We start from the raw sequence: 23,368 nt of genomic DNA, 5'->3' as shown, positions 1-23,368 counted from the left end.
TGAATAAAAAAAACTGTAATATTACCTTTTTGACAATAATATTGCACTCACGTCTTTCAAGAAACACAAGAATTGCTAAAATTGCTAGTTAACAGCTTACCAGTCTGACTGATTGCATGACAGAAGCAAACACAAACAAGCACAGACGCGGCACGTTCATATTGCATGTTTAAACAAGTCGCCGACAAGTGAGTAACTCATCACAAAAAATTGTTTCGGTTTAGTATGTACTACCATTTTATTATAATTAATTTTATAACAATATATTGATGGGAGAAAGTCGATAAAATAAATTTTAGAAATGCTTGGCGGGCCGCATAAACATGTTTAACAGGCCGCGTGTTGCTCATCCCTGCCTTTGCATATGATTGATGAGCAAAATATTGCTCAATTATTACACATTCTTGCTTTGGGAAAATGGCATGGCACTCTTGCAAGAAACAAAACAATAATAGCATTAATTGGAACATTGAACACTTTCAAAATCCAGCAAGTTGTGAAACTTTTCCAGCAAAACAGTTAAAATTATGTATGGTGCCATCTGTTATGAGATTTTATTTAAAAATTTTCTATTATTAATTATTATAAAATTGCAAAAAGCTTAATTTCGAGGGTAGAGATGAGTTTTATACAAAGTTGTAAATGCTAATAACAAGTAAAATCATTAAATCCAACTTCACTCAAGATATAACAAATGATCCCCACCTCCTTCACCTTCAACTACCAAAAATTAATAGCATCAATGCCTCTAATGTGCAAATCTCCCTGCAAAATTTCAGAAATTTTTAACAAAATGCACAGGAAATACTAAGCTTCAAAGTGGGTGAACAAAACTATGCCCTTCACACACACATATACAGACGTCCATACATAAAGAAAAACCTTCAACTTTTTTTTTGCATTTTTCAATGTTTCAAGGTCCCCTGAGTCCAAAAATGTAAAAGTCTTGGTGAATTCGATCACTGTACTTTCTCTCTGTTATATATAATAACCAGGAAAGTAAAATCAAATATATTTTTGGAAAATCTGTCTGTCAATTCAGTGCTACCAACCTCTTAGCTGAAATTAGAAATAAAATAATTTCAGTAAAAGTTGCAAGAGGTGCAACTTTTTGATTATCTTATATATGTACATATGTATAGAATTTTTTAGTATTGGAAAATAATATTTTATTAATGGAATAATCTTTATAGTAAGGAGATTCAGAATATAGTCATTTATATTTATAGTAATTTTGAATAATTTATATCATGTACTTTAAAAAAATTTTTGTAATAACCTAAATAAAATTTCAGGAAGGATTAAGAATGGCTGTTACACAAGATCTTGATTTATCTGCTGCTCAATATATACAGTTTGTTTTCCGATATGGTTGTAGAGGTTCAATTACTTCAAATGTTACAAGAGCAAATGGTGTTCTTTTACAATACTCAAATAATGGTGGAATAACATGGCATTTATTAAAGGTAAATATATATATATTTTTTTAGATATTTATATATTAAATTTATTCATAATTGTTAACTTGTTTTTTTAAATTTTACTTTATTTTTCTCATTCACAAATCTTTTTCTTATTGAACAATTTCCAGTCATTCTGGTAGCTGTTTTTATATTCTGTAATAGTGTCCACATTTAATATTGTATATTGATTTTCATTTTTTTCTTTTCTTTCTTTCCATACAAATTCTCAAAATTGCCAGATTTTGTATCTATTTATCTTATATTAAAAGTAGATTAGTTTTCAAATATTTTAAGTTTAAACATATTGAAATAAATTAATAGAACAGAAGTAATTTATAGAATGCAATATAGTTAAAAAAATTCTTTGTTGTTTCCAACAGATTTTTGTTATTTAACTTTTGTCATGTTTTTACGGTATGGTTGTTTGAATTTTCAAATTATTGAAACAGTAATATTCCAAACAAACGTAAAAATCTATGACAGTAATGCAGCCAAGACTTACTTTGGGCACTTTGAGTGTATATTAGCTGTATACCAATTTCTTTTTATATAAAATTTTCACATAGTGAAGACAATTCATAACTTTGTTAAATATTGAAAAGTTTTAAAAAATAAGAGCTCTTGAACTTTTTGGCTATGCAATGTTTGACTAATCTTTAGATTCTCACCTAATTTCTGTTCCAACTTAACTTTTCTGTAACAAAGATAAGAAGTTATTGCATTTAAATTTTCTCTTTTTTTTTATGTTATGAGATTCACTCCTGATAAATCTATTTTTGCAAAATAAAAAATGCAAGAACTTATTCTTTAATATAACAATATAAAACTCTAGAAGTACAACCAGAGTCTTAGAAGTGGGAAAATTGGTTGGTACTTGTGAGAAGGGATGTTCATCAAGATCTAGGAGATGAACTCAGAAACTTACTAGAACTGAATGAAGAACTTGCACCAGCCAAATCTGTCCCCATTACACAGTTTAGAACTTAAAATTAAAAAGGAACTTGCTGAGAATGTATATAGCATCAGGACATACTGTTTGAGAACATTATTTTTTCATTTTTATTTTGTTCAAGTGAGTGAAATTAGCAATCCTAACAAGCCATTCACAATTCATGGATTTGGCTCCCTCTGTCCATGCAATCATGCTTACCTACCCTCATCTAATCACAAAATGCATGCATATCACAAATTTAGTAAGTAAGAAAAATCTCTATTGTCAGTAATAAGATGTATATTTGGGTATTTTAAGCATAGTTGATAGTGAACATAAGAAACAGAGTACTTGTCATAAAAAAAGGATGGTTGCAATAGGATCAAATTTGTTAGTAAATTAATGTCGAGCCAACCTTTCTTTTGTTTTCATTAGCCCTGTACAATTCTACATGCTACAGATTACTAGACAGTAGTCTAACGTGTTTTTTTTTGTGTCAGTAACTGTTGACTCCACACTCATATTTATTTAAGTTCCATTGAATTCGTCTTATTTCCAATAATTGACTACATTCCAATTAATCCAATGCTGTTTTGATCTCATTTATTATTACTGAGATTGATTCATAATTATGTTTTATACACTTCTCATATGCTGATATTTATAATTCAGTTGTTTACTTTTACACATGAATTTTCTTTTGAATACACTGAATATATGGATCTGCTCCAAACTACATCACTAAAACTTAATTTAGTGTTATTAAAATTATTTTCATTTAATATAGGATTGGTATATATTATTTATTGTATTATATTTATAATACAATAATAATGTTAAATCAAAATTAAAAAGTACAATGGAACCTCGCTTAACGAGCATAATTTGTTCCAGAGTTTTGCTCATAATGCAAAACACTCATTAAGCGAAACAATTTTTCCCATAGAAATTAATGTAAAATACAATAATGCATTTTACACCGAAAAAATTCTCAAATGTTTTATGTATAATGTTTATTCAAAAAAAATTGTACAATATACACTGTTAAGGAGTCATCATCTTTTCTTCTAGTGCAGAATGAACCATCCTGGAATGAGAATTTGATTTGCAGAAACAAAAAAAATCACAGCTAATATGTTTGATAAACACTCCAAACAATATGCCAAATTCTTGGGTTATGTAAAGGCTATAATTAAATATTAGAATTTAACTAATTGACTAGAGGTAGACAGTTATGTTTCTATCTTGTATTAAATTTAATAATTATAAATAGTTAATTTTTAATTCAGACATTTCTAAAATTTAATTTGGAATCGGTCATTAAATTTAAATACCCGAGAATTTGGCATATCGTTTGGCATGTTTATTATGTAATGGGCTATGGTTGTTGATGTTTATAAGTAATATATGTGAACACAAGTTTGGAAAAATATGTGATCACAAGCGACACTAAGATGCTAGTGGAACGAGTGCTAAACACAGAATGATGGAGCATGCTGCATGCACACAATTCGAGACTTTCCCTCTCCTCATCACTTGTTATGCGAAACATCACTCATTAAGCGAGGCAAATTTTTACAATTTGTTTTGCTCATTATTCAAAATACTTGTTGTGTGGTGTTCGTTAAGCAAGGTTCCACTATAAATATTTGAATTTTTTATTGATAACAATGTAATACTTTTCTAAATATCATAGGAACTACATTATGCCACAGAAATCCCTCCCTCTTATTTTATTATACCTATTAAAGATCATTCAGTTCGAACAAATGCAACCAGACTTCGTTTTTGGCAGCCACGTCATGGAGGTAAAATTTTCCAAAATTATTTTATTATATAATTTATGCAGTAACTTATATCTATTATTAAAAATAAAAAATGGCAGTAATCAAAATAATTTATGCAATATACTTGAATTATATTCATATGATTCAAACTTGCTTTCAGCCGAGTAGAAGCATTTTTATTGATTAATTTAAAATTGATTAATCATATACTTGAAACATTAGAACTTTAACAATGTACAGTACCTTGAACCTGTTACCAGTGTGAGTTCGGATTTGATCTAATTTTCAAATCTTCATGTTTTATTTACTCCGTGTTCCATCAGTTAATTTGTGTATCACCTGAAGAAGAACTTTAAGCTGTTCAAAAACGTTTGTGATGTACTTTATCCCATTGTATAACTCACACTGGTAACAGGTTCAAGGTACATTGTTGACTTTACCCCGGTGTTGTTTGGGATGTAGATGTTTACCATTGGAACTATATGAATTACATAATATCTTAAATATATTTGAATAATTTAAAACTGATAAGTTCCATTGCTAGTACACAGGAGTACTTGCAAGTACACAGGAGTACTAATTTGTTGAATTAAATTGGCATATATTTTAGTTTATATTTAATTTACTTATGGGTCATTTTTAAAACTGTCAATTATTATTACTAAGGATTAAAGATGATATTTGATTGGTACTGACTGGTATGGTCATACTGGTTGTTAAAATTTAGATATACTTTCTATATTGATTGTTAAATATTTGATATCTATGATAAGTAATATTTAAAAAAAAGAGTATTGTTTATTGAGACTGAAAATTATCTAATGACTATAAATTTATTAGGAAAATCATTATAGAATTTTGATATATTTTTTCATTAGACTCATAATTTATTATGACTCATAAAGGCTATTATGACTCATAAAGACTAGTAACAGTTGCATCAAATGAAAGGTCCCATCAATGATTTCTCAAAATCCAAAAAGTAATTTGGAAATTAATTAAAAATTAGCAGTGATATTTACATATTAAAAATATAAAAATATTGTGGGTGCGCCGGGAGGTGGACGAAGTCGCACCTCCTTTTTCTCGGCTAACAGGTCAGTGAGACCCGCCCACGTTAAGACGGCGGCTCAGGTTTGTTACGCGTCACGCGTTATGTGAGTGAGAGTGCGGAAGTGGATGGGTCCAACGATAGTGCGGCGGTGATACTCGAATAAAGGACATTAACAATGTATAATAACAACAACAACAATTTATTAAGACTAAAGCTACAGTTACAATAGGGGCGAGCTACCGTCGCCTACGGTTTAGCCACATGGAGGGAGAGTTTACACAAATTTGGGGAGTCATACCTCGTGGTCCGAATTGGTCTTGTTACAGGGTTGAGATATCCTCGGGTATCCTTTCGTTCAACGTCGGGACGCGCGCACACTGTCTAATGGACACTACGTAACCGACCCCCTTTTCCTCTCTCGTCGCCCTTTTATCGTCTTGGTCACGTTTCTCGTTTTCACCAACCAACATTATTCGAATGTTGTTCCTCATGATTCATGTTTTCTCCGTGGGAACCAAACAATAAAATATTTTATTATTAGCGTTTTGGTTCTGGCGGGTTTGAATTTTCACAATATGTTGAATGACAAACTTGTGAAGACATATTGTGTAAATAAATTAAATAAATAATAAACTTTGTATCTTTAATATAATTATCAAAGGACATTTTAACTGTTTTGAATTTTTTTACAGACACATAACCTCAAATAAATAGTCATCTCTGTGAGCAAAAATTGTTTTTTTTTTCTTTTTGCCTGTCACTGGTGATTGTAACTTGTGAAGACAAATTTTGTATCTCTAATATATTTTTATTTTTATATTTTTAATATGATTTGGAAATGATTAAAATAATATGTGCTACAACTTACACCAATTATTTGGTTTGCAAACAGATCATAAAGCACATCATTTTATTTTGAGTATATCCTATAATTTACTGTTATGTATTATATTATAAAGTATCATACATACTATGTCTTAATTTGATTATAATATAAAAAAATGGATACTTTGAAAAATTTTAATGGTAATAAAATGTACATCTCTGTATATTTTATTTTTAGTTTTTACTTTCTCGGCTCATATATAACAGAGAGAAAGTATGGCAATTGGTGTAAAAAAAATTACCCCTCCAAAATTTTTACAGTTTTTGACTTGGATCTAGAAACAAAAAAATTCAGGGTTTTTTTTATGTATGGGTGTATGTTTGGAGCTCGATTTTGCCCACTTTGAAGGTTAATAATGCCTGGGTCTTTTGTCAAAAATTTCTGAAATTTTGTAGGGAATTTTGTGTATTAGGGGATTGATGCTATTAAATTTTGGTGGTTAAAAATTAAGGTGGTGGATAGACAGAGGAAATCATGTGTCTCAAGTAGAGTCAGATTTAATGACTCTACTTTGATGATAAGATTTTACTTATCATTAATTAACATTTACAATTTTTTATAAAACTCATCCCTATCCTCACAATGACACTTTTTGCCATTTTATAATAATTAATTATATAGATTTTTAATAAAATGTCATAACAGATGTCACCGCACACAGTTTTAAATGTTGCTGGGAAAGTTATGCAACTCATTACTGATTTTTCTGTTTAGTATTACTGACTAATTATGCATTATATGATATATAAATAATTTATCTTTATATTTGGTCTGGAATGGTAATGAAAATATTTGTTTACAGATCTAAATATAATAAATGTGGTTATTTTTCTTTCACTCTATATTTTATTGACATTTTTAAATATTGTAATATGTTTTTTACAAACAAGAGACAAGTCGCTCCAAAATTTATTAGACGATCACCATTTACACTGATGTTCCAGAACAATTCTATAGACAGCCGGACCTTCCTTTTTAGGCTACTCAACTGCCTACTCTTTAAAAAGTTCCTTTAAAAAACACAGAAAAACCAATAAAGTTAAAAAATCTTTAAAATTGGTATGGTAATCTTACGACATCTTTAGGTCATCCTTATCCCGTCGAGATCTCGGCTCCTTTTATCCACTGAGAATTAGCGCTGTTTAATGTAGATTACGCCGATATATCCCTCTGGTGACGATATTTTAAATTTAAATTTTTGTTTAATTTTCGTCGGATGGATAAATATATTTTTTACAAACAAGAGACAAGTCGCTCAAAATTTATTAGAAGATAGGCAGTTGAGTAGCCTAAAAAGGAAGTCCGGCTGTCTATAAATTGTTCTGAACATCAGTGTAAATGGTGATCGTCTAATAAATTTTGGAGCGACTTGTCTCTTGTTTGTAAAAAATATATTTATCCATCCGACGAAAATTAAACAAAAATTTAAATTTAAAATTCGTCACCAGAGGGATATATCGGCGTAATCTACATTAAACAGCGCTAATTCTCAGTGGATAAAAGGAGCCGAGATCTCGACGGGATAAGGATGACCTAAAGATGTCGTAAGATTACCATACCAATTTTAAAGATTTTTTAACTTTATTGGTTTTTCTGTGTTTTTTAAAGGAACTTTTTAAAGAGTAGGCAGTTGAGTAGCCTAAAAAGGAAGGTCCGGCTGTCTATAAAATTGTTCTGGAACATCAGTGTAAATGGTGATCGTCTAATAAATTTTGGAGCGACTTGTCTCTTGTTTGTAAAAAATATATTTATCCATCCGACGAAAATTAAACATTGTAATATGTCTTAAATTTGGAAATAAGCAATTTTAAAATATTTCACACATGCTAGTATTGCCATTTTATCAATGTTTTGGCTAATATTTTAACATTTTTTTATTTTGGTAAATTTTTCTGTTATATTTATTTGAATGCTTCAATTAACTAATAATATTTTTGTCACCAGTATATATTCTAATCATTTTTATCAAATCATTTACATCTCTATGTTGCAATTTACAAAATTATATATAAATATATATATTATTATATCTTATATTTTTGTGTAAGTGTAGAAGAATATGGAAATTATTAAAATTTTACAAGTATTTTCAAATTTGTACTCAATTTTTCTCTATTTTATTATTGTTTGCTTCATATCTAGTAGAATTCATTATTATTTTGGTGATTGGCTATTCTATTCAACTTTTTTACTACAATGTGGCAATACGTCATATTAATGTATATATTAGATATAAGTTTAGTTTTAAGTTTTCTTTCTCTTCTTTGTTCTGCCTTTTGTTTTCTTGAATTTTCTATTAACATTCCTTCCTGTGGGTGGGGTAACCCTTTCCACGAACTGCATTAACAATGGGAAGTGTTGTCTTGGAGGCTACTAAAACGATAAGAAGGTTGATTCTTGGGTTAGACTCTTGGCAAAGGTAGACAAGCAAAAATTATGCTCCTGCTCATCATCTGGAAAGACAAAGGGAGACAAAGGTGGCCTACAGAAAGAGAAAGGACCCCGCTAACGTAAAGAGAGAGAGACAGCGTCTCTTTTATAAGGAGAATCTTTGAAGAGATCCAAAAAAGATCAATGAGAAACAATTTAGAGTGGTTTCCCACCAGAAGAGTGTCAATACCAAACAGAGAACTTGGGTATTCCTTATAACCTCCTCTATCATACTAAAACTTCTTGCTATTCTTCCTTTCCTTTTTAGTTTGTAATTTAGTGTAAGTTAGTCATAAGATTACAAGTCTGTCTTTTCTTATTTGTCACGAACAGGTTCCTTTGATCTGTATTTGCTGGATTCCTCACCCCGGTTTTGGATATTGTATAACATTAAGAGTTGGAATCCAAAAGAATCCTGTATACAGTGGAACCTCGCTTAACGATCACAATTTATTTCAGAGTCTTATTCGTAATGTGAAACACTCGTTAAGCAAAACAATTTTTCCCATAGAAATTAATGTAAAATACGATAATGCATTCCACACCAAAAAATGCTCAAATGTTTTATGTATAATGTTTATTCAAAAAAAATTGTACAATATACACTGTTAAGGAGTCATCATCTTTTCTTCTAGTGCAGAATGAACCATCCTGGAATGAGAATTCGATTTGCAGAAAACGAAAAAAATTACAGCTAATATGTTTGATAAACACTCCAAACGATATGCCAAATTCTTGGGTTATGTAAAGGCTATAATTAAATATTAGAATTTAACTAATTTGACTAGAGGTAGGCAGTTATGTTTCCATCTTTTATTAAATTTAATAATTATAAATAGTTAATTTTTAATTCAGACATTTCTAAAATTTAATTTGGAATCGGTCATTAAATTTAATGACCCAAGAATTTGGCATATCATTTGGCATGTTTATTATATAACGGGCTATGGTTGTTGATGTTTATAAGTAACATGTGTGAACACAAGTTTGGAAAAATGTGTGATCACAAGTGACACTAAGATGCTAGTGGAATGAGTGCTAAACACAGACTGATGGTGCATGCTGCATGCGCACAATTCAGGATTTCCCCTCTCCTCATCACTCGTTATGCGAAATATCTCTTGTTAAGCGAGGCAATTTTTACAATTTGTTTTTGCTCGTTATGTGAAATACTCATTGTGCAAGGTGCTCATTAAGCGAGGTTCCACTGTATTGCTAATCACGTGAAAAAAAAAATAATTGTTGTTATTTTTTTTGTTGTACTGCCTCTCGTGGACTATTGTACACTCCCGTGACTATCACAGTGTCTAAGCACTGTGGAAAATTTAGTAAAAAACATTTGATAGAATAGCTAGTCATCAAAACGATAATTTTTTTGTACCATAAATTATAACAAAGCCCACTTTTACCTTGAGTTGTTTTGAACTTTCTAATTTATATTTTCAACTGATATCATATTTTTGCTTTATGATTCAATGTCACTGAAGTTAACAAGAACATTATCCAGTTTATAGTCAAATTTTGACCAGTGATTAACTTGGTACAATGTGGCATTGGCAACAATAGTAGCATGGCTGTTCTAGCATCATGTTGCCATTGGACTATAAATCAACCCAAAAATTTATTTAACATTTATACTCTGATCACAGTTTATGTTAGTAGTTCTAATATTTATTGCTGTTAAATGAATGAAGCTAACTGGGTAATTGATTACAATGTTAGCAGTAAATAATAATTGGGAAAAAAATTTTAAGATAAGTTTAACTTGAAGCTATCAGTTTTGTTGCTTTCATGTGTCTATAAAATAATGAGGTTAAGATCTGTCAATAAATATTGTATTATATATCTTCTTTAAAAGATAATTATATTGAATAAGTGTTACACAAAATGAATACATGACTAATTCTAAAATAAAACAATTTTTATTTAACTGAAAAAGCATACTAACTACAATGTTTAAATGGCAAGAAAACCTAAGTGTAAACTGATGTCAGAATATGAAGAGAAATGAGGTACTGTACATATGACTATCATCAGTGGTGATATTCAGCAGGTTTGCACAGGTTTGGCCGAACCCATTGTTAAAATTTTCAGTTTTCCAAACCTTGTTAAACACACAGAACATTTCTCAGTGGTTTTGTTTTTTTTTTTAAATATATTAAAATATATGTATTATACTCTGTAACACTACTGAACTAGAGTCTTATACCCCGTTCACACCGAGCATTTCAATCTAGATTGTGAGCAAGGTCAGGGACTATGCCTTGGTGCGATCTCTCTCGACTGTTTCAATCTCGACCGAAACGAGGTTTAATCGCGATCGATTCAAGAGAGTTCTTGAAACTAGATCCAGTCATAAGAGAGATCCCACAATCTCACGCGCGCGAGATAATACAAGATGGCTGTGGAACACATGTCAGGCTATGGACAGCGAAATAGAAAGGATATTGTATTTCAAGAGTTGATGACATCTGTCTATTATCAGCAGTGCCATTCGGGGTGAAAAATTTCTCTGCCTAAAAAAAAAAAGTTCAACAGCACTAATATACTATTGTTACCTGGTCTTCGCCCAGGGCCCTTACATTCCAAATACGCCACTGATTATTAGATATATTGCAAGAAAAGGTATTGTATTTATTTCTAGCCAAAACTTTCATTTTGTTTGTCAGTGATTGTTAGGGAAAAATTTTTTGCTAGCGAACCCTTTGTTAACTATTTTGAATATCACCACTGACTATCATATATTTAAAATCAGTGAGTCAAACAAAGATGTAGTTAGTAGAATAATCCATTATATTTATTAATAAAGTTGGAAAGTTATCAAATATTAAATATAAAAATAGAATGTATTGTGCAATTAAAGATATATGTATATAGGTCTAAGAAAAAAATCATCAATTAATGATTGCACAATAAAGATTAATGATTTTTTAATAATGTAAAGTCCAGTGGCGTGCTGTCATTGGAAGCGATGGAAGCGCCGATTCCACCTTCCAATGACCTTCCTTGTATTTTATAAAATATAAATTTTCATATTTTAACGTACTTTGCATTAATTAAAATTAATATTTTATTATAACCACATTATGTATCTTTTACAAATTTCTATACTACATGTGAAAAAAATGATAAGATTGCTATTGTATATTCGAATAATTCAGTAGAGGAAGGAGTGTCGAAACCGGGTCAGTTTCCAATCAGCCAGATTATATAGGCATTGATTGACACATGCGGTTTACAGAGCACCAACCTCACCCGGTTTAGCTGGTAGAAGCAACACATGCATAAAGCATCTAATTTTATATCCCGGATCGGTTCTGAGCTGTTAGCCGCCTGCCTGTCAACTTCCAAGCAGCCAGATTATAGGCATTGGCGCATGCGCTTTACAGAGCACCAGTGTCACTCGGTTTAGCTGGTGGATGCTTCACTCATAAAGCTTCTAATTTTATATCCCGGACTGGTTGTGGGCTGTTAGCCACCTGCCTGCTAGATATTCGGCCGCCCTCGCCCAATTATGTGAATCACGAGTAGACTAGATCAACAGCGGGCAACCCCCGGCCCGCGGGCCAGCCACGGCTCACGAAAAGTTTCTATCTGGCTCTCAATATCTTTAATAGATTATTAAATTGGAAAAATCCAATTCTTTGTAATTTTCGAAAACGATAAGAGAAATAAATGTAGTAGTTAACTTTTTATTTATTTATTTCATATTTGCAGACTAAAAAAATTACAAGTCACAAGAAGGCGTCAATAAACTACTACAGCCTGCGGAAAAAACGTAAAATTTATTCTGGTCCGTGTTATAAAAAAAGTTGCCCACCCTAGACTAGATTTATAACTTAACCCAACCAATAGGAGTTTAATGGCATGTTTTTATGATAGTTCTGTATAGTTGACAGGAGTTTAAAAAAAATCCATTAAAATATTTTATATATTTATTCTGCGTTTATTCTGCTCTCCCATCTTATATTACTCACAGATTTCAATGTTAAACCGGTGATATTACGATTTAGTATGTCCCATCTGTAAGGGAATGCAGAAAAAACGTGTACAATTCTAGTACAGTGTTAAAAAATTAACTGTTACTTTGGCAGCATCATTTACAACCAAATTTAATGAATGAGACGCAGAAGGTACAAAAAAGCTCCGGAATTTATTTTCCTTAAATTTACGATTTATGTATCAGTTGTCATAAAAATTTCTTTCCACTTCTTTTCCAAGACTACAGATATTCAAGTACAAAGTAACCGGTTTCAACTTACTTCTATTTAAGTAGTAGTTAAATAATTAAGCGATTAGGGAATTAGAAACATTTATAAAACCCTGATGAAAGAGCCGAAATTTTACTTAAACAAAAGCTTAACCGAACCAATCTCTTGCCAAGTACAGTGGGGTCTGATCTCTTCGTAATATTAGATGTAATAAAGACAGAAATTTTTCCAGTTCAATGAGAGTGACCAAAAAGTTGTAAATTATGGAAATTTCCATGGACACTTGGTCTTAAAACGAATGACGGACAATCTGTTAAGTTTAACATATTTAGATTTTTACAGCTATGGTGAGAAATGTTTAAAATCTACAACAACCCTGTCGCATCCTTTGAGATATACTAGTGATGCGACAAAAGAGGCATTTGACATTGACCGGTATCGGCACCCTCAGAATTTGGCACGCACACAGCTACCTGGACCGTCTCTGATTCCATTCATTAGCCCAGTGGTTCCCAACCTTTTCTAGGACACGGAACACTTTTGTGAGCAATTTTCTTTAGCGGAACACTTACTTAAGTTAATATGAAATACATAAGCTTGTCATCAGTTATTTTATTAGAATTGAGCAGTTATAATTCAAAATCTCTACTCATATTATTAACGCCAATTCTAAGACAGGAAAAAATATACCTAAATAACTTTAATGGGAAACTTGTGCCTGATGTTTTTTACATATTTCATTCAGTTTTTATCATTGCTTTTATCTTATTTGAAACAGTAGTACACTCCGTAAGTACGAGTCATACATATATATTTAAGTTTATGAAAATTTTATAATTTTAATTTTTTGATATTCGGCGGCTCGAATACGATTGTACACTTTCCGATTTGCGACTAAATCTGCGGAACACTTGGGAGATGCTTACAGAACACCAGTATTCCACGGAACACTGGTTGGGAACCACTGCATTAGCCATTCGCAGGGAGCTATTTCACTAAATGGATTGTTTTAAGATTTAAAAAGTAAAGAATATTTTGTTATTTTTATGTACGTTTTTTCACAAAGTTATATTTACACACTTAACAATCTAAGCCTAATACTAAATATTAAAATTATGACTAAATATATTTACAAGGTTTACATGGACGGAACATATGCTGATCGTTTGATGACGATTCTCCCAATGAGTGTAGAACCTTATTCTCAGCCACGTGGTGACGGAAGTTGTGAGTGGGAAATAAAATTCCACCAAATAAGAAAATAACTATGTATCAGCATTAATTGTCTCTAAAAGATTATATCACATAACAGTCGTGAGTCCACACAACGTTCTTGTCTCAATGACGATGGATTCCTTTTTCTGTTAACTCGCCACTCAGAACCTCGCTATTTGGAATTCTCTCTCCTTACCTCCTTGTTCCTCCTCATAGTATCAGTCGAAGTTCTCCCCATGAAAATCAATCCAAAAGAAGAAAGAGAGCTCTAGCATAGCACTCCCACAATTTATATTACCTGCCAACAGAAAGACACATGAGCTATACGTCACAAACATAGTCCAATCATGACAAAACGATTAACGGTAAAACCCAGCATGCAACAACCAGAAATAAGTATAATAATACAAGTATGCAACTATAGGATAAATTCTGATACGGAGTTTACCGAAAAAAATTAATAGTGTCAGAACACTACAAACTTAAATGATGATAATACTGAAAAAAATTGTACTAACAAATAGTTAAATTTAACTATCATCAGCTGTTATTGGTAGTAAGTCTTAATGGGATCCAAGATATTCTGTTACTGAATTTATAGAACAAATATTTTTTCTAATAATTGTCTTTAAAAATATGAAACACAGTTGTTGCATTATTTCACATTACTAAAATAATTGAAATAACAATATATAAATAATATACATTTATTATTAAAATTAAATTAATTTTAATTTATATTAAAATTAATAATAAATATTAATTTTCAGGTTTTGGATCATTAGAATGGGCAATTGACGATTTTATAATTGGAGGTATGATCGTTAATCCAAATATTTTATATGATCCAATAGAAACACTTTTACAAACTGATGCTTGGCTATTTTGGCCTGGAAGTAGAGTTGGATCTTATTGCAGAAGGTAAATAGGATTTTTACTGTATATTTATATGTATAATATGTTGTAAATAATTTATTTTGTTTTAATAAATTACAAATGATGCTTATCCCAAAATATTTGCATGTTCAATAAAATATATTATTTAAAGATTCAAGGAAGAAAGTAACTTACTAAGATAAACCAAAGAAGAACTTTCTTTATTGAAGTCAATAAATCAAGTTATTTTATGGTTTAAACATATTATATATTTAAAATATGAAATACACAAAACTGAAAAGTATGCTGAAAACATGTTTTTAGCATATTTTCAGTAGGTAGTGAAGGTTTACTCTGTCAATCAGGCCACATCTGCCATCTTTGCATGGCAGGGTTAATCTTTCTATGGTGGATTTAGGATCATTTTTTTATGCTTAGTAAGTGTTATTGTTGTTTTCCTTTGCAGTTGTTCAAGATCTGTGTAAGTCCAATGTATAACTCCAAAAGAATAAGTGAGTACTGGGACGACATATGTGTTTATTGCTTTAAATGTATGTATTACATTTAACTGTATACACATTTAAAGCAAAAACCTACTTCTATCATTCAACCTACTTTGGTATTCTTTAATTAATCTTTGCTTTATTTGTTTATGTTCTGTTAGTTTGGCCTGATGGAATCCTAAATACTTGTAGAACTCACCCTCTTCCATGAATTCAATAATGTGTCCAATTCCAAATGCAAAATCTTCTTTCTTCAGGACTCCTTTTTCTATGTGAAATATTTTGCATTTGTCTAGGCTAAACTCCATTTGTATGTCCTTGGAGTATGAACGTGTGATTTATAGGAGTTGATGAAGTTGTTTATTTGTGGATGCATAAAGTTTTATGTCGTCCATGTACATGAGATGTGACAGTGTAAACTGTGTTGTTTTTTTATGTCTGATATTGTAACCATGTTGCATGTTGTTTAACATGTTAGATAATGGTTTCAGGGCTAAGCAGAACCAGAGAGAACTTACGAAATCTCCTTGAAAAATTCCTCACCTGGTGAATATTTTGCTTGTATGGAAGTGTTATGAATCCTGTGATGTAGTGTTGTTCTCCAGTGCTGCATAGTGTTTTGAAAGAATGTAATGAGTGATGGATGTATTTTGTAGATGTGTAGAATATGTAGAAGGCACCTATGTGGAACACTGTCCTAACTATGATTTTCTTTTTTCATTAAACAAGAATAGTTTTTGATTTGTTCTATTTTTTAATATTATAACTGTTAATCTTATTGGTCTGTCTTATTTATTTTTGTTTAAAAAATATTTAATAGAGTTAAAGTATATTTGATTAATAAGAAATGTATCATTCTATTCCAGTGATAAAAAACGGCAATCATTAATTTTTGACTCAAATGAAGGAGAAAGAGCAATATATACACGAGATATGGTTATTTCAGAAGATACTGTTATCCAGTTTGAAGTCAGTATATAATTATATAGCTTTAGTAATATTTTAAGTTCTTAACAGTCATATATTGTAAATCTTTTATCTTAAAATGTTTTATTTTGGATTCTTTCTTTAATATTTATTATTAATTGACATAGATGCGATTAAACTGATAGCAATCATTTTGATAATACTCATTACTTTTAAGTTTTCAAAGAAGTTTATGAGGAAGATAAGACAGAGAACATTAATTGTAAATAAACAAATTCTAGTAAAGTTTTTATATAAATCTGAAGAATTTTTTATAAATGTGAAGAATTAAAAATGATAATCCATTTTTACCAATAATTCTGGACTTAAAAATAAATTTGGACAAAATAATTTTATTAGATATTATCAGTCATGGAATATTTTTATTTTAAAGATAAGTTATCAACTGCAGAGAAATAAAAATAATACTACAATTTCATATAGAATATAACATATTCAGTGATTGCTTAAGTTATTGCCAAAATATAAATGAAATTTACAAGATAATTGTTTAACTAAATTTATATTGTCTGTAAGCAAACAGCATATTTTTTTATGAAAAATAAATTGTTTTTAAAAAATACTTATATCTTTGAACAAAACATAAATTAAAATAATGTAATTATTTCTTGTTTGTATACTGAGACTTGATCAGATGTAAATGTGTTTACAGAAAAATATGTTAATAATAGTTATTTCATAAAGAATTTATGCTGATATTTCCCTCAAAATCAGGATTAATCAATTTCTATGAAGATATCAGTATAAATTTTCTGTTATTTTAATTTAAATATTGATTGAAAACTACTCTTTATAGAGAAACTTTTCACTAATAATTTATCTCAATGAATAATTATACATATAATATTCTGTTTTTCTCAACAGAATACTAATTACAGCAAATTAGAAGAAAATCTTATGAACTTACTGTGTAAAATAAATGGTGAGGTAATGGTAAACATAAAATGGCATATTATATAAAGTATTGAAAAAGAATAATCCCAAAAATCTGATATATCGGTTATTTTAGTTTTAGTAGAGCCTTTATTTATTATATAGTTATAAAATTTTATCTTTACTATTTTTTTAAAAATCCTATCAAGTTAATTTGGGCACAGATTGAAATAGTGTCACTGCTGAAACATAATATTTAAGTTGATGGAAGAAATTTAATAGAAGGCACTGTTATATATCAGTAACGTTAAGGTACTGGCAGTAGCCATTAAACACTGCCTCATTAAACATATGCTATCTCATTTTTAACACAATAAGAATGGTGTACTCAAAATGTGATTATACACATATTGAGTTTACACTGTATATGATGTCTTGAATGTTAAATTTCTAGGCTGATGGATTACTTGAATTGAACTCATCTGTTGGCTTTCAACAAATATTGACCTTACTCTAAACTTTTTCTTATGAGGTCACATGGTATATAATGAGGATTTGGATTGCCTCAAAGTGTAACTACACCATGGAAACAATCCATGGTATAATTATAAGCATTATACTGGACATCTGTGATCATGTGATGAAAATCAAATTTTCTTACAGAACAGTAGGTTTCTATCTGTGCATCATTAATGACATGTCATTAATGATGCACAAATACTGTTCTGTACAAAAATCTGTGTGCTAATAAGTGGAATATAAAAATTATTAGAGTACAGTGATTAATAAATCTTTCACAATAATCTCATGAAATCCTATCATTCATTTTCAGAAACCCTGCAGATTATGAAGCAAATTATGAAGTTATTTTATATATATTTAATAAATTTTTAATTGAGTTCGTAACAATTATATGCTATTAGTTATTCATAAATTTTTAACATATTAAAAATCATAAATTTAATAAAGACTATTTTCTAATTTTTGTTATTGTTTCTCTCTATTTTTTGTTATATAACAACTTTTTTATGAAATACGTAATGAAGATTAAAGTTGGATGTGGAACAGTAACATTACCAGAAGACCCTGTTCGTCTTGAATATTCAGTAGATCAAGGAAGATCATGGAATCTTGTTAAGGCATCCTGGGTTCCTTATAGTCTTAGTCCTAACTGTTTACATCAAGTTGAAACACCAACTATATTTTATGGTAATGCTCATTTAAATTGGCAGAGGATTATAGTTCCATTAAAAACTTTACAAATCTGTGGGTGAGTCATATACATATTCAAATATTTAAAGAAAAAATAAAAATATTAATTAGCTTATAATTTTTAAATATTTAGAAATGTGAGATTTCGGTGGTACCAAGGATATTATAGTCTTAGAGATTCACCACCAGAATGGGCTCTTGATGAAATTTACATTGGTCCAAGTTGTCCTCTACATTGTTCAGGTCATGGTTCCTGTTTAAATGGTATTATGTGTCTTTGCGATAATGGATATGAAAGTGAATTCTGTCATAATACAAAATCAAATCCAAGTTTTCTAAAAGAGAGTTTTGAAGGTAAACTTTTTAAACTTTTGTTTTATATAATTTTATACTCATTAAATGTTTAAACAAATGAAATTTTATATACTTAAAACATAAATTCTCAATGCTCAGTGAATATGTTTACTTTGAAATATGTTCATATTAGTTTTACATTATTGTATTGCAATTCTAATGTGAAAATAAATAAATAAAATATTTCAATAACAATTATTTGATTTATTTCAGTAATCCATTATTTTTTTATTGCACAGAATCAATAGTGTTCAAATTATTCTGCATAAAAGCAATATTTTTTGATTAAAAACTATTTGGTAAAATTTATAATACCGATTATTTATGATTCAAAATTGTTACATTTATGTGAATTAATATTACCATAATTTCCATTTTTAATTTACTTGCTTCATTTTTTTAAACTCTACATTGTAGAAATTTGTTTTATACTAATTAAAGTAATATTTGTATACAATTTAAATAATTGTGTTTTACTCTCTGTTTTGTGGGTAGTAAGAAGAGCTTTTTAATTATATCTGTTGTAGAATTTAACCAGACCCATAATGTGGGCAGCCAAATAGTGAAGAATGAGGCCAATATATTCTAGACAAACCATTCATGAAAAATTTTTGGGGTTTTTTTTTTTGTTCACATTTATTGTTGAGTATTCAGGGCCTTTACTGCCTTGCCTCTAGTTATCATTAAATAATTTTCAAGTTACAAAACATTAGTAAAATAAACTTTTATATAATGCTTTCTAAACAATAATTGGATAAATGAAACAGAATATCAACATTTTATTTGATGGCCTGATGATTACAATCTGTAAGATACCATGTAAGGAAGCACATCTTTTGTTGAGCAAGGTATAATTTTCTACAACAAATAACAACTGAGTGATTCTCAAAGCCATGTCATTGGATATTATTGATATTAAAATCATTTTCTATTTTTTTAAGTATATTTTATAATTGTAACTATTATTATTTATTCATTTTATAATTACATCTATAATAAACTGCTCACAGAAATAAAAAAATAAGTAACATTTTAATATTTGAGAAGGTATTTTTTAAACTTTGTACTAGTAAGTAAATTCAACGTAGTGGTATTTTCAATGGTCACTCCAGAGGCATGGGTTCAAGTGGTGCATGTTATGCAAAGATTTTTTCCATTTTAGTGATTTTTTTGCAAGATATATGCCTGTAAGAGATAAAATTACAATAATTAATTTTATTACACTAATTAGGATGCAATTTGAAAAAAATTGTAGATCTATAAATTCCAACTGTCATCTGTTTGTCTTTCCTTAATCTTGAGAACAGTATTAGATAAATGATTCAAGAGCAGGTATGGAAACCTTAGGGGCAAGAGGTCCCAATTAACTATATATGAACTTCCATTACAAACCAGAAGTCATGTTATTTCAATTCAAAAATTTACCAGAAAGGAACTAGATAGATGACTGGCACAACTCCATTGCTAAGGGAAAAGTGTGATGTTCAGTGGCAATTTACTACTAATTTAAGGTGGAGAGCATATATTTTAAATTAAATTAATTAAAAATTGCAGCCCAGCATTGTGATGATGTCACAATAAATAATTGCTCATTATAAATGAATTCTTTTTAATTTTAGGTACTGAAATTGATGATACCATATGGAAACGATGGAGTGGAGCAGAAATTTCTCATGGATGTGGAGTTCTAATAACAGGTGCCAGTCTTCATTTTCGTTATCATGGTGAAAGGATGTTGATAACTCATGATCTTGATCTTACTCAAATCAGGTATAAATAAAAATTTTCTTAATATACTTTTTTCATAAATCTTTACAATGGAAAAAGTAATTAAAGAATTAGAAGAAGATTCAAATAATTAAAATTTTTAAAATTCATTTTAATTACAAAATAATTGAGTATAAATAGAGAAAATAAAATTTTTAAATAAATTCTGAAATTTATTTTATTGACAAAAATTGATTTCTGCATCAATGATTAAATTTGAAAGTGCATTAATTCATATTTTAAATTAATAGATTAAATAGGTAGCTACCTATCTATTTAATTTATCATATCAATTAGCTGATCTCAAGTTTTCAAATAGCATTCAATTATACAACAAAAGACATTATAATAGATAAGTCATAAATAAAAATTTGATTCTGAGAATTTTTTGTATAAGTATATTATTATAAAAATATTATACTTATACAAAAATTTTATATTATTTGTATAATATTTTTGCATTTATTTCTTATTTTCAATATAATAATTTGAAATTATGAAAAATATTTTAAAATTTATAAGTAATTAAAATAGAAATTATTTTGTTTTTTATTTAATCTGTTGTTTATTGAAATAAAGTAAATGTAGCAAATGTTATTTAAAATAATTTTGAATTCTACAAAATAATAGAAAACTATTATTTTGTTTGTCAGATATTTCTTTTAGATTTTTCCTTGACAATACTTAGAGAATTAACAATTTTTCAGAATGTTTTAAATGTAAAGACAATTGACTTGATTCCTTATTAAACACTTAATAGTTTAGTGTGTCTTATCTCTGATTAAATGTTTTAAAAATTTTCTATTATATAGTCTCTCATAAAGGTAGGGGAAGGTGGGATACCATGGGCAAATTCGCATACTTCAAGGTGTCCACATGTGCTGGTGAATTAAGGGAGAAGCTCTTCAACTATATTTATTTTGGCTAGGTTGGAATAACTTTTTTGATAAAATTGATGTGTGCGCTACTTGTTAACCTATTAGAAAAAAGATTTTCAAAATAAGTAATTGTGTTACCCTATTAAGTGCTTTTCTAAAGGTGAGTGAACGTCATGGTAATCAACCAATGTTTTCATAGAGGGATAATTTTGTAGAAGTATAGTTATATGATACCATGGGTAACTATTGTGTAGACATGATGGGTCACTGGTTCATCATGCCTACGTCATAGTGAAGTCATACAAAGTAATGTACCTAAATAGGATATGTATAATATCTGTAGTTTATACGTGGCATATTTTTATGTTTTATTTTTATTTCCTCTATTCTCTAGAGGAAAAAAATCTTATAGAACAGTTTCAGGATGAATGATATTCCTGAGCTATTATCAGAAACAACTTTCTGCAAAGAAGAGAATGAACAACCATTTCATAATGATGATCCACCAGCTGTGGGTGACTATGATGTAGTTAAAAAGGCAACCAAAAAATCAATTATTTATTATATTGGGCTGATTAAGAGTATAAATGATAACAGATATAAAGTGAAGTTTTTGTATATGTCCCTTTCAAGAATTTTCATCAAGTCAAATACCTTTATATTGATAATGATGGATTTTTATTGAAGTATCAAGAAAACAATTTTTATAATGTAAAGTTTCAAGTCCATTTGCTAAAAGACATATTATTTGTCATTAAGTATGAGTTTTATCTATTTTATGCTTAACTATGCTGTTCATTTAAAGCTGTCTTAGTAAGTATTGGAAAATTAATTGTAAATGATGTTAATTTTTAATGACTGTTTAAAAGTAATGCTGTTATTTGTTTAAAAACTCTTGCAGAAAACATTTTATTAAATTTGACTCAATGTTAGAATTTATGGTGATAACTAGATTTATAAATTTTATTCATTTCTTACTTAATAGAAAAATCACTGAACCTTATAAATTTAAGTTTTAAAATTTTACACTGACATTTAATAAGATTTTATTTTATAATACTTTAGTGCAATGGTCCTCAACCTGTGTTCTGCAAATTTGCCCTGAGTGTTCCATGAAAAAAATTTTTTAAAGTTTTTGTTGCAAATTTGTTTTAATGTACCATAACATATATGGAATTGTCTACAAATAAAATAATAACTATTTTATTTAATACAATAAAGTTTATTAGTTTTATTACTTTATTATTTCATAAGAATAATAAACATGAAAATTGCTTGTTGATTTTTGAATATATTGATGCTGGTGCTCCACACAATAGAAAATCTAGCAAAGAATTATGTAACTTTCCTGGCTGTTATGAGATTTTATTTAATAATATAAAAGTTATTTTTTAATCAAAAATAAAATTGTGTGTTGTACCATCTGTTATGAGATTTTGTTAAACAAAATTTTTTCATAACAGATGGTACAACACACTTTTTATATTACTAATTATTATAAAATGTTTAAAAGCTTAATTTTGAGGGTAGTGGTGAGTTTTATAAAAAAAAAAATTTGTAAATGCTATTAACAAGTAAAATCTTCATTAAGTCCAACCCCTCTGACACCCCAAGATATGACACGTGATTCCCTTTTATCTCTCTATCCCTTTGACCTTTAACTACCAAAATTTAATAGCATCAATGTCCCTTATATACAAATTACTATGTTAAATTTCATTTTTTAATTGAGATGGAGTATTCTATCTTGAGTGCCAACACATGAAATAGATGCCTGCACACACACAGAATTTTCCCTTTTTTTTAACTTTTTTGGTATGTTTGTCTCAAAATGTGGAGATTTGCAAAAAACCCGCACGGGTCAAATTTGACATGATTCCAATACTTTCCCTTGTTATGTATACATAACAACCAAGAAAGTAAAAGTTTATGAATGGTGTT

At 29.1% G+C, this 23,368-nt stretch overlaps 1 protein-coding gene across 1 annotated transcript in view; it reads left to right on the top strand.

The window, feature by feature from the left end:
• Positions 1–23,368, top strand: part of LOC136975928 (reelin-like) — a 203,913-nt gene that overhangs the window by 120,500 nt on the left and 60,045 nt on the right. Inside the window, exons 30-36 of the mRNA XM_067271094.1 lie at positions 1,296–1,466; positions 4,091–4,202; positions 14,748–14,898; positions 16,223–16,325; positions 18,263–18,486; positions 18,562–18,782; positions 20,402–20,552. Coding sequence (XP_067127195.1) covers positions 1,296–1,466; positions 4,091–4,202; positions 14,748–14,898; positions 16,223–16,325; positions 18,263–18,486; positions 18,562–18,782; positions 20,402–20,552 — 1,133 coding nt within the window. The remainder of the gene's footprint in view (positions 1–1,295; positions 1,467–4,090; positions 4,203–14,747; positions 14,899–16,222; positions 16,326–18,262; positions 18,487–18,561; positions 18,783–20,401; positions 20,553–23,368) is intronic.

The sequence above is a fragment of the Centruroides vittatus genome, unplaced genomic scaffold, assembly GCF_030686945.1.
Source record: "Centruroides vittatus isolate TY-2023 unplaced genomic scaffold, ASM3068694v2 contig_391, whole genome shotgun sequence".
NCBI lineage: Eukaryota > Metazoa > Arthropoda > Arachnida > Scorpiones > Buthidae > Centruroides > Centruroides vittatus.
This window is presented reverse-complemented; position numbering and strand designations above follow the sequence as displayed.